Source organism: Paralichthys olivaceus, chromosome 23 (genome assembly GCF_024713975.1).
Source record: "Paralichthys olivaceus isolate ysfri-2021 chromosome 23, ASM2471397v2, whole genome shotgun sequence".
Classification (NCBI taxonomy): domain Eukaryota; kingdom Metazoa; phylum Chordata; class Actinopteri; order Pleuronectiformes; family Paralichthyidae; genus Paralichthys; species Paralichthys olivaceus.
This window is the reverse complement of record NC_091115.1, coordinates 13,517,675-13,530,172: the sequence shown is the minus strand read 5'-3', so window position 1 is coordinate 13,530,172 and position 12,498 is coordinate 13,517,675. Positions and strand designations below refer to the sequence as shown.

Below are 12,498 nucleotides of genomic sequence, written 5' to 3'. Positions count from 1 at the left end.
TGCATTTGTGTGTTTTTTAAATTCAAAACAACAATGATATTATTTGTGTGTGTGTGTCTCTCTCTCCTGTAGTTGTGGCAGCGGAGCCACTGGTCAGAGGCCTGAAGAAACTCCCAGAAGATATTGACTGGTCGTACTCAGGTGTGTATGAGTCCATTTTACCATTTTGCATTTCCTGTCCTTACAATTGTAAAACAGGTTGTCATATAACTCTTATGCAAGCGTTGCATATCCGACCGAGAGGAAGTTAGACTTTTGAGATTATACATGTGCAGAGAACTTGTAAAAAGGCTGCAACAGTTCTGTACAGGGAGTAAAAGAATAAATGCAAAGTCAAATAAATCGATCAATTCATAACAGTACAAAAACTACAACGAAATAATCAACTTGTTACTGACTGTGCTCTGTGAGTGGTGTTAGTGTTCTGAAGTCATCCATTATAGTCACATAGTGTATCTGACAGCTCTGTAATGATCAAATCAGCCAAGCATAAGATGCATTTCACAAATACAATATATTTTTTTCAGTCTTACAAGCATACCAGCATTTTTTATAAGTAGTCTTCTGTTCCCAATCAGGAGAGAGTGAGTGTGGCCTCATGGGCCTGCCTAGAGAAAAAGTGCTGCACCCAGCATGTTTTTACACAACGGTCTACCTTTTTTTCGCGTGGGTAGTCCAAATACATCTTGTTGAAAATCTCTGAATTTCAGAAAGGTGCTGATGTCATCACTGTAGCTTCTTTTCATGTAACCAGTCAGATGACGCAGGACTCGTCCCCTTGTTACCCATGAATATCGAAGCTTGTCCTGGCTGTTTCTGTCTGAAACTATCACAGCAAAGACAGCACCCACCTGTTTGAGGGAGTTGATCAGTCTGACACTGAATACTGCAGATGGGTGTTGTGCTTTTTTCACCATAGGTGTTGTAAGATTCCTACTATTTGTGGAGTCAACACAGGACAACTCCTTGCTCTGTGGTCTGACGGGTTCAACCATACAAAATATAAACCCAAGTCCTCCGATGGGTGCTTGAGATGAAAAGAACAAAGTGATGTGGTGATAAAATGAATAATGATGATAACAATAACAAACGCTAAGGCCGCTTTACAAACCAAGGACTGAAGGTAATAGTGGAAATGGTTGCTGAAGCATGAAAAATTTGTGGTAAAAATCCTTTTTGAACGGTTGGGCTTTGAGGAGTTTTTTTTAAAGGTGTCCAGGTATGAGGCATTGGGGATCTCTGCAGGGGAAGAGTTCAAATGGTCAGGGCTGCTACACTGAATGTCCTCTCTCTGTGGATTTTCAAGCTGCAGGGGATAGTGAGCAGAGAGTTATTTGAGGACCATAGGTTCCATGATGGAGTGTGGTGGAGAAGGTCAGACAGATACTTAGGGGCCATTTGTAGGTGTGGAGGAGGATTTTGTATATGATGCGGGAAACCAGTAAAGATGGATTAGAGTGGGGGGGGGTGATGTGCTGCCAGGGCTTGATTTGGGTGACAACAATGGCAGCTGAGGTTTGCACATACTGCAGCATGTCCAGGTGCTTGCTGGGTACCCCGGGGGTGATGATGGCGTGGGTCTCTGATAGCTGTACTTTTTCAATTTAAACTGTAGATGGAACACTGCACACACACAGAACTGTTTCTCTTAATGACTCAATTGGACTCTTCATCCATCAATCAGCTAGAGGAGGCTTAAGGTGGGTTTTTTGGGTTGCCCCCTGCGTACCTTTCAAACTCACACAGACGCTTCCCTAAAACAGAAAGCACAAGAGACAGTTCCAGCCCCAACAGTCTAATTATCACATGAGCTGAAGAAATAATCTATTAACATCTCCCACGGGAGACTGAGCCCAGATCTGCCTCGGAGCATATGGTTAGATAACCCGGCACGGAGCCCCTGCCGTGCTAAGCTGTGGTCCGACAGAAACAAAGTAGGTAATGGTCCCAGAGGGGGAGATTAGCTTCTTAGTGGTCAGGGGGAATGAGGATGAGCGATCTGGCTCAACAAGTCGTCAGTGAGCTAAACACAGAGCTATTAAATGTATTAACCTGCACATCAAATAGATTGCTGGCGACAATAGACACGAGATGTTTGTTCACATAATATGAAGCATCATACTGGAGACAATTACCCCCTCGTACACTTGGACACCGTTCAGGAACTGGCTGAAATTGTTACTAGTTCCCTCCACACCCCAAACTGAACTTGACAACCACCCTGTAAGAGATTCATCTAATTCTAAGAGTTGAGCTTGAGAATGGGAGTTTATCTGTATGTGTGTGCCTGACATAACATGACATGTAGTGACATTTGAGCAGATAGTCACGGTGTTTTTTGGCAATGCTGTTGTCCAGCAAACTACATCCAGTATTTGGATCTGTTCTCTCAGCTGCTTGAAGGGGAAGCTTGCCTTGGACAGATGCATAGTAGCTTTACGGTGTCGAGGAAATATCCATCGATCTATTATCTATATGTGTCGCGAGTGGGGGGTTGGAGCCAATCCATACTCGAGCCAGATTCACCCACATGCACCCAGGGATGCCATGAGATTTTGTTTATGTGACTTGTTCCCACTAATATTTAACGAAGCAGCAAGAATGTCAACAATTCTGAGACACACACACACATTGTTAGTCCAAGTGTAATAGAATTGTTTGTATGAAAGATGAAAAACCTAAATATATCTGCTATAAAAATTGAGATTCTTCCATCATTGGTTCCCTCACAACTCTTTCTTTTGTTCTTTCATCTCTCTCTCTCTTTCTTTCTTTCTCTCTTTCATCTCTCTCTCTTTCTTTCTACATGATAATTTAGTATGTCTCAATTTCCCCTGTGTTGCAGTCCATCACACCTGAAGGCCTCTTAGTGGCAGTTCATTTGGATTCACTGTAACTTCAGCCATTCTGCTCTGTGTGTGTGTGTGTGTGCACGCGTGCATGTGTGTGCGTCAGTGTTGATTGTGTGCATGTGTTCACAATGTTGTTTTTCTGACCAGCTCTGTTACGTGCCCTGCGTTGTGCACTGAGCCGTGAGTAAAAGCATTAACATTTGAAAGAGGCGAACTTCATTGTGAGGCACCGTGCACAGCTTTTTAGTTAGGTCAGAAGTAGAGGGGGACAAAAGGAAAATAAAGGCAAATAAAAGAGAGAGGGTGAGTGATGGAGGGACGGAGAGTTGAATTAAAAAAAAAGAGCTTCACAGTGAAAGGACGAGTGAGGCACAGTAGGAAGGTTTTAAAGTGGGCTACATTAGAATCACTTGATACTTTTTCAAACTGCTTTTATTTAACAAACTGGTTGTGTGATTACATTTTTTAATAAAGGTTAAAACTCATAATTCAGTAAAACACAATACAAATAAACCATAGAACCATAAATACTTGCACTATACATATACAGTTTATAGGTCACAACAAGCCAGCCAATCCTCATCATGCAGGATAAAGAGAGGTTGTTAAATTATAGAGTGTTAGATGTAGTAATTGGTGGAGTTAATGAATTGATCCGGCTCCTATCTGAGAGCAAGTTTTCTTTTTTCTTTTGCTTATTTGTCACGATTTGCCATTGTTAGAGCCGTCTCTCATTGCTGAGCTGAGTCAAATGCACCCGCTCTCTTAAAAGAGCCGAAACTCCCGTCACCATAATGAACAAAATCTGAGAAATAAAAAGTGATCACAGTTGCAGCTCTTCCAACCTCCATGCAGATTATATACTGGCATGCCCACAGTCCAAACACTTACAGTATCTTTAGGCAGGTTGTTTATTTCCCAAGCAGTTTATGATCTTATATCTCTTAAACAAGCCAAGAGGACTTGTGTTGGTGACGCAATGTTTTTTCAGTTGTAGTTTTAAAGCTGGAGGTTTGTTGATGCCTGAAGCTCTTCATCAAACATCTCACCCTGTCTGTGCTGCAATATTTAAAACTAATTCACTGACAATTGAATGCAGTCAATCAGTTCTTGTTTTGTAGACAGATTTTAGATAATCAGTCACACTCAGCACTGCACTCTGTGACAAACAGTAAACACTAAGCCTGTATCAGTGAGATACAAAGTTCCAGACCAACATTAAATGCATTGTTCCTTTGAATCCATGGTGCACACTGAGGCTATTTGAACGTAAACACCAGCTGATCATGAGTCTAATAAAGGCAGATATTTTTTTCTCATAACAGATTTCACAATTATATTACTTATATTTATGCTTCATCTTTGTAGTACTAGCAGTAGATTTACTATAGTACATTGAACAGTACAGTAATAACTGTACATTTTGTACTTGTGTTTATGCATAAAAACATTCCCTCCTCCTCTTCCTCCTCCTCCCCCTTGTCGTCCTCATCATTACTCTGCTTTGTCTCTAGGGGCTCCCTGGGATTCTTCTACCTGGAGGACATCCCCCAGGTCCCCATCTGTTGTGTGTCTGCACGTGTGTGTGTGTGTGTGTGTGTGTGTGTGTGTGTGTGTGTCCATCTAGCTAAATGTAATGAGATGTGATGTTTTTTTCAAAGGATAGTGTTCAAACACTCATAGAACTACACATACTCACTGGACTTGTACTAAGATCTTTTTACCACCACTACTTCTTCTTATACCTTGTTTCTCTACCACTGTATCTGTGTCTCTCTCTCTTTCTTTCTCTCCCTCTCCTGTCTCAGTCTCTTCTCTCTTCTAGATCCAACTAAGACATAGCCGGGGGGCATCAGGCTTCAATATTCCCCCAGTGCTTTATCCGGTGAACACACACACACACAGATCTGTACAGAGTTTGAAAAAATGAATACTGCCTGTTCACATAAGTCTGTAAAACCCTGCCGGTGGACAGTTTCCTGATGCTCTTAATTATGTGATTGGAGAGAAAATTGGACTGTGGCAGACGCCAAACGATTTACGTGTTCACATTTCGAATCAGATCACAGTCTCGATTAAATGGTGCCGTAGTTTCCAAGAAAATACATGTCTCTGCAGCATTAGTACCAGCAGCTTCTCCTCGCCGCTCCGTCATCAGGATTAGGCTGATATGAATAACAGGAGAGGCTGTGTGATGGCCCCGTCTTCCCAAACCCCAGCAGAATTCTTTATGTAAAATTCATGTTCACCACTGAAATGCAAATCTGGGTCATTGAGCAGTTTACATTCATTCACTCACTTTGCATGTATGCATACCATGTACATGTCACTCTCTGTTTTAAATTAAGGGAAGATAACATCAGCCGCTTCCAAGATGCTGTAGCTGCAGTGGTTGTGTTCAGACTGACATGAATAGTGGATTAAAGAAAGCGCAGCTCATACATATCACCTGGAATTAAAATGCATTTTGGGTCATAAGATAGAACTCACAATATCATAGCTTCACAGATGGCGACCGTCATCCTCTTGTCTCCCCATATCTTTATTTGCTTGTTCCTTTGAATCTGAACGAACAAACAGCCTCACCTTTGTTTGTTTATTAGTCGTCTATGGTGTTACACACAAAATACTTTCACAAGCCGCTTCTCTGATGCTTTGGTTTTGTGTTTGTCTGTCCAGGATGGTCTTGCCTGCTGATGACCTCCCAAAATAACATAACATTACTCAGTTACTTTACTTCTAGGTCATTAGGTCAAGCTCATAGTGATCGCCCTCTGGTGGATCAGCAGTGGCAAAGATTTTGGCGTGATGGGCCGCAACGCAGAAATGTTACCCGCGGAAACTATTGGCACTGCTGATTCCTGATTGATGTCACAAATGATACAGACACATTCTGTTTTCAAATTATGAATCAATCAGCCAATGAATAAAGCTCCTGCCAATGCTGGAAGACTAATTGGTTGATCATAATACTCACAACGTTGCTAATCATTCCTGATTACTTCCCAACCACATATCACATCAGAGCCCTTAATAAATAAATAAATAATAATAATAATTTAAAAGTCAAATCAGCCCCTCTTCATTATCCCATGGGTTACTATGCAATTTATTTTGATGCATATTTATTGTGTCTTTCTGCTGGAAGCCTTTGATTACTCTTTGTTTTTTACTGTCATATTATTAATTGGAGGGTTTCAGTGTCTCATATCTCTTTGTAGAGGCTTTTACACCATGACTTTGATCCCAGTTAACTGAGTGTCTCCCAGTCAGCTGTCTGTTTGATTGTGTCCCCCCCCCACCCTCATCCTCTCTTATCTCATGTGTCGTTTCCTTTTCTGTGGATATTCGTGCGCCCACCCCACAATAACCGCTCTCTCTTAGTCACCAAATACTTTAGGCTGGCTGCTCTTCTGCTCCAGTTGTTGCTCAATCTGTGCGGCTGCTCCCAGAGCCTTGTAATGATGCAGAGGTGTGTATGTGTGTGGGTTTTCTGTACAACACTCTGTGCTTCCCATTTTCTGTCCTTGTTTCTCGCTTGCACCAGTGGGTAATGAGTTCAGTGTAGTTTCTGCATGTTGTCGGCCTCCTCTGACTGTGAGAGGAGAATGTTTGAACAATGAGGACCTCAATATTTAGGGAAGTCTGCATTGCACGCTCATGTGCGCTAACCTGGCCAGTTTAAGAGAGTAATACAAACACGGGCAGTAATCCGTTATCTTACGTGTACCTAGCCCTGAGCATAACTCCACCCTTTGATAGTGTTGAACAAATAATGAAAACTGAACAGGGTACAGAGGGGATAAGGGGGACAGGGGAGGCGGGGCTGGATGTTGAGTGAGAGTGTCATTGTCATGACATTCTTAAGCCATTCAAAAATGGAGTGACACAAATTCTCAAGGCACCTCTTTCTCAGAGGGATCTTTAGAAGTGGAGGACCTTTCCTCTTCAGAAGTGGGCCTGCAGTGGGCGTCAGGCTACATCCACGCTACTATGTTTTCCTTAACGCATCCACTCTGCTATGTATACGTCTGGCATAACCCACAGTACACTGAATCTTAGAGCGTTAAAACTGAGAAGTTTGGATGTGTAGCAGACACGATGTGTTGATTAGATTAGATTCTAGACTTTGTTGTCATTGCATTTGGTAAAAGTCCATTGATTGAAGACTTGAGTGAGGGGTTTGGTTTTGTTTAATGTAGGGTCCCCTAGGATCCCCTTACTCCTAAGTCCTATGAAAAGCTCCTGTACTGAAGCAAATTTTTTTTGTTCAAGTAAGTTTTATTTTGTTTTTTAACCTTCATTCTGTACATTAAGACATTACATCAGTTTCGAAAGCCAGTCTGCCATTGTTTAATATTTATCTGAGTATAGCTGCAGTCTGGTCTCGGTCATGTCTCACTCCAGAGAGTTCTCCATGTTCTCACGTCTAGACGGAGCCATCAGAGATCACAGGAAGAGCATACAGGGGCATACGAGTTTTTCTTTTTTTCTTTCTGAATAATCTGACAGGTCTGATTGTCAGATATGGTGGCTGCTGACAGGCCCTCATTACCATAAAGTAGATCTCTCTGAGCGGCTGATGTGCAAGAGTGTGTGTGTGTGTGTGTGTGTGTGTGTGTGTGTGTGTGTGTGTGTGTGTGTGTGTGTGTGTGTACTCCTTTCTCTGCCATACATAATAGATTCATTTAGTAGCTCAGATCTTATCCGCTTCAGGCTCACTCCATTATGTCAGTCATAGTGTGTGTGTGTGTGTGTGTGTGTGTGTGAGAGAGAGCATGCCCATGAATGCAGAGATTCTGCAGACTAAAAGTGACTGAAGTCGTCTTTCACACAGAGAAACATTTCTTATTCCTGAGCCCAGGCGTCTGCTGTGTTGAAGCTGTCACAGAGCAGTGGCTCTTTAATTGGAAAAAGTCTACATTGAATATTAATGTGTCAGAGAATTGGATGATTTCAATTGTTTTGTGCCTATACTGTACACAGTATATGTACTCTAATGTTAAAATTATCATTTGAAATGGTTAAGCAGACCTATGCTGTATATTTGTCATGCATATTGTGACATTGATCAAAAGTTATTAGAAAACGGTGTAGTTGTTTTTACATAATCCTACTAACTTACAAAAAAAACCTAACGCAGATAAAAACATAACTTCCTTGGTGGAGGTAGCTAAGGTCATTTGCCATCAGGCTTTTCCAGAAGATTTTTTTTTGTTCATCCCTCTGCTTTCATCTATCATGTTTAATAACCAAACTCAGTTTCATGCCGTAAAACAGTCACAGGGGGACTCTTGACAAGATGAGGGTCAAAGGAATAATGAGGGTAACTAAGCTGGCAGTTGTTTTTATGGTGTTTATGTAAAAATTGCTACAGTTTCAGTAGGAAGCAGTTAAAAGTTGTTTACAAAAATTAAACGAATTCCCTTTGAGATGAATTGATTCCTGATTTATTAAGAAAAAAACAAAATCAATCACTTTCCTGCTGCGCACATTTGGTACCGTTTCCTTTTTTTTATATCATTATAAATTAAATATCTTTGGCTTCTTGGCTTTTGTCTGGATATTTTTCTCAGTATGATTGGATGGATTATAAAACCAATCTTTAGTCATCTATATTTATACATTGCAGCGTCTGGAACATTTAGGAAATAGAGAGCTCTCTGTGCATGAAATGAGGTTAAACTGTTCAACTGCTTCTGTCTCCTCCTGCCAGCCACACAATAATGCAGATTCAGAGGCACCACCCTGAGTTAAGCTAAACCAAGAAACGTTTTTTCCTTTTAATATTTGATACATATTCGGCTATTTTTACAGACAGTGATTCAGACGGGGGCTGACAGTCCTTAAAAAAGTCAAGCCCTACATTATTCAATTTAATAATACAGCATGTTTTCTGAACAGTTAGCTCGCTCAGCAGTGCAGAACCTTCTCACAGAGGGTGAAATCAGCTCTGTGTGGGTGTGTCTGTGCATGTGTGTGTGTGTGTGTGTGTGGGTGTGAGAGAGAGAGAGAGAGAGGAGACATGCATTCAAGGGAGCTGAACTGTTGTAAGCTGAGGCAGGAGGAGAAAGGCAGATAGCATGTACATTTGTGTTTCTCAATGAGCACTTTCTCAGCATGAAACATAGCTGTACATTACATCAGCACACACACACACACACACTTTCCTTCTTTTTGTCTCCGTTCTTTCCTGTCTTTGTCTTCTGCTCTCCTCTACCCTCATGTCGCATACACCTCATTTTTTGTGACGTCCATGTTTTCTCCTGTGTCCTCTCTCATCCCCTTTGTGCTCTAACCTTTTTTCCCCCCTGTTGCTACATCTCTGTTCTCCTCTTGTACTAAATGCACTCTCCTCCTCGGTCGTCTCACCTCTCCTCCTCTCTCCCCTCACCTCTTCTCCCTCGGGAGTCAGGGTTAAGCTGAAATGGAAGGGGTACTGGGGTAAACGGAGCAGCGGGATCAGGTGTAAATGGTTTCTGTCTCGATCTTGACTCCGACAGCTGGTTGCTCTGTTGGCTGCTGCAGAGAAGTTTAATATCTTTCCAGACATCTTTACTATCTCACTATAATTTACATAATTATCTTGAACACTTTACTAACTACAACGGCAATCAGAGCAGATAGCTTCACAATGGCCATCAGTCCCTTTAAATTTAATCAAGCTGTAAAAAGTTGCACACACTCATCGAAAACAGTGTCCTAAACATGTCTGATATTTTCATAAAGAGCCAAGAATTCACCCTATTTTTGCAAAAATCATGGCTATTATTATTTTATTGACTGTGATCTCATCTATTGAATTTGATTTATCACATAGACAGATGATTATTAAATAAGTATATCAAATTTAGGTACAAAGGACAAACTGAGGAGAAAATATAGTATAATACTGATATTATTTCTTATTTAAGAAAGCAGACTCTTTGTTCCCCACATGAATTTCAACAATAGGTCCGACATCCTCACAGTGGCTGCATCAGCAGGCTTTATTCTGGAACTACTGTGAAAAAGCAAATGGAAGTCAGAGATATGAAATGTAATTTCCATATTTAATCATCCAAATTTTACTCCTTGACTGAATGTGAGTGATACGTGTGTGTGTGTGGTTGTGGATTTGAATGAAGACGGGAAAGTCGAGTTTCAGTGGATTTTTTAATTCCTTTCTTTAACCTGTCAGCTACTTGTTGCCATGGTAGCATTATGTCAGAGTAGCTAATGTGTTTGTGTTATGATGCTGACGGATGAGGCTGCAGTGGCCAGTTGACAGACCCACTGTCATTTCAGCGACACACCCACACAGTGTATTAGCACCGTCATATAAAATGGAAATGAAGATGGAAATGTGGAACCGAAGTACAGATATCACAAATTGAAACACAGGTAAACATCTGTATTTATATAGTGCTTTGCTAGTCTTGGTGACCACTCAAAGCTCTTTACAGTACAGTACTTTACAGTTTGCCTTTTACCCATTCATTCATACAGTGCATCCATGGGCAGCACTGTTTTCTATGAGAGGATATGCAGCAGGGACACTTTGGCATGCAGAAGCAGGAAGACTGGGATCAGACCTTCTGTTTGGAGGACGACCCCTCTACCGCTCAGCCGCAGCAGCCAAAATATATATCTTATCTTAGATCAGATACCATTAAGACCGTTTTCTGCAATCTGCTCCCATTACATGCAGGAAATATCTCTGATATATTTGAAATATTTGTTACCTTACAGTAAATTAATGATGTTCATTCCCCTAAAATACTTTTTGTGTCACAAAATCAGGACCATCATCAGGATCTGCATCAAATTTCATAGATATTATCAAAGTTTAACTAAGCTAACTCAGCACTCAGAACCCTGAACTGCAGAATCAGTTTAAGTTGCCGTTGTTGTGATTGACAATGTCAATGTCTAAAGAGTGCCGAATGCCGAAAAACAATCCTGGTCCTGATCCTTGCCCTGAATCAAATCCAAACCAACATTTCATGTTAATAGTCTTCCTTTGTCCGTACCACTCCCTTCCACCAACTTTCATTAGATAGCTTTTTTGCTTAATCCTAAGAGACAGACAAACTGAGATTGTCCCCTCTCTCTCACTCTGTTGTAACTTTGTGGTCTGTTGTTTTTGTCCATGACAATAGTGTTGGTTGTGATGCTGCCTCTTGTATGTCTGGTGTTGTTGGGTTTCCTTTGGGTTATGACAAAAATAAATCTGGTTACTGTATGCACCTCTCAGACTTATGCTGGTTGTAGGTTGTTGTCGATTGAAGATCGCTCATGTAAATGAAACACAGCTGGATGTTGCTGAACCATTGAACCGACAGAACATTTTGACCTCAGTCATTTTTACAGGGTGGATGTTTTTGAAATGTCGCTGTCAAACTGACAAACTGTGCAACAGAGAGGAAATTGATTTAGATGAACTTGGGTCACAAACACACATAAGCAGGAATGTAAAGCCAATACCTGTTAAGTCATGTGTGACCAGTTACAGTTAAACCATCTGCTCTGACCTCATTAGACCCATTGTCTTTATTGTTGTACTGTAAAACACACACACACACACACACACATAAGCTTTCGTTCTTAGTAATATCTGCTGTTTACATTGAAAGCCCCAAAATATTGGCTGTTGCCCCCAGAGGCTGATTTAGTCTTTAGACACGATTGCCCTTGCTCTTACATTATCCATCACAACTAACCCTCACACCAACCCTTGCCCTAACCATAACTTAAACCTAATTCTAACCTTAAAACCTTTAAAAAAAAAAAAAGTCTTACTCCTCAAACAGCTGTTTTAAAAAGTGAGGACTTGGCATAGTGAGGAATAAAATCGAACCTTAAGTCAAATTATCTTATTGAGTTGTGATACAATAAATCATTACTTATAAGCTTTTTGAAAATTACTATTTTTTTTATTATTGTCAGTTTTCCAACAATATACATTGCAACGTTACCTCTGAAACATAAGTCAGCAAGATGAATGTAGTTCAGTGGGTTGACTCCAGAGACTTCCCTGAATCCGCCTGGAGGAAAGAGCAGATGAATGGCTGCACAGTGAATTAACATATTCACTCATGCAAAGACGATGACTATTCATGCTTACACGCAACTAGCAACTGTGTTCCAGTTTACACTAGTACAGTACACACGTAGCTTGTACCTATGAGAAGGTGCTGTGTGTGTGTAACAAATAAGAGCACACACACAGATTGGTATGTCAGTGGATGGAGTTAGTCATGAATAGATTCATACACTGCATCTCTCTGCATTTAACCAGCGTTTGTGTATGCAGACATACACTCATACATAATTGATTCAGTCACACAGACATTTTGAGGCAGAGCCGGTGATATTTAGCCGAACATTGAAACAAACTGAATGTGGTACGAGCTGGAAATTAGGAAAATTACATTTTTTCTTTTATGTCTCTTTGATTGCATTTATTGTGATGCATGTTTGACTGTTCTTCAGATGCTGCTCATATTCTCTTACATTATTCATGCGAAAAGCACAGCCTTGTTCAAACACACACACACACATGCATGCACACACACGCATACACACCCAAGCCACATGAGTTTAAACAGAATTCATGTTGTGCACTCCACACAACAATTCACAAACACACATCACACATACCGGG

The 12,498-nt window shown here is 40.9% G+C and overlaps 1 protein-coding gene across 3 annotated transcripts in view; it reads left to right on the top strand.

The window, feature by feature from the left end:
- Positions 1–12,498, top strand: part of ptprz1b (protein tyrosine phosphatase receptor type Z1b) — a 57,948-nt gene that overhangs the window by 20,528 nt on the left and 24,922 nt on the right. For all 3 annotated transcript variants that reach the window (XM_069520301.1, XM_069520302.1, XM_069520300.1), the window contains exon 2: positions 73–141. In XM_069520301.1, the coding sequence (XP_069376402.1) occupies positions 73–141 (69 nt within the window). The remainder of the gene's footprint in view (positions 1–72; positions 142–12,498) is intronic.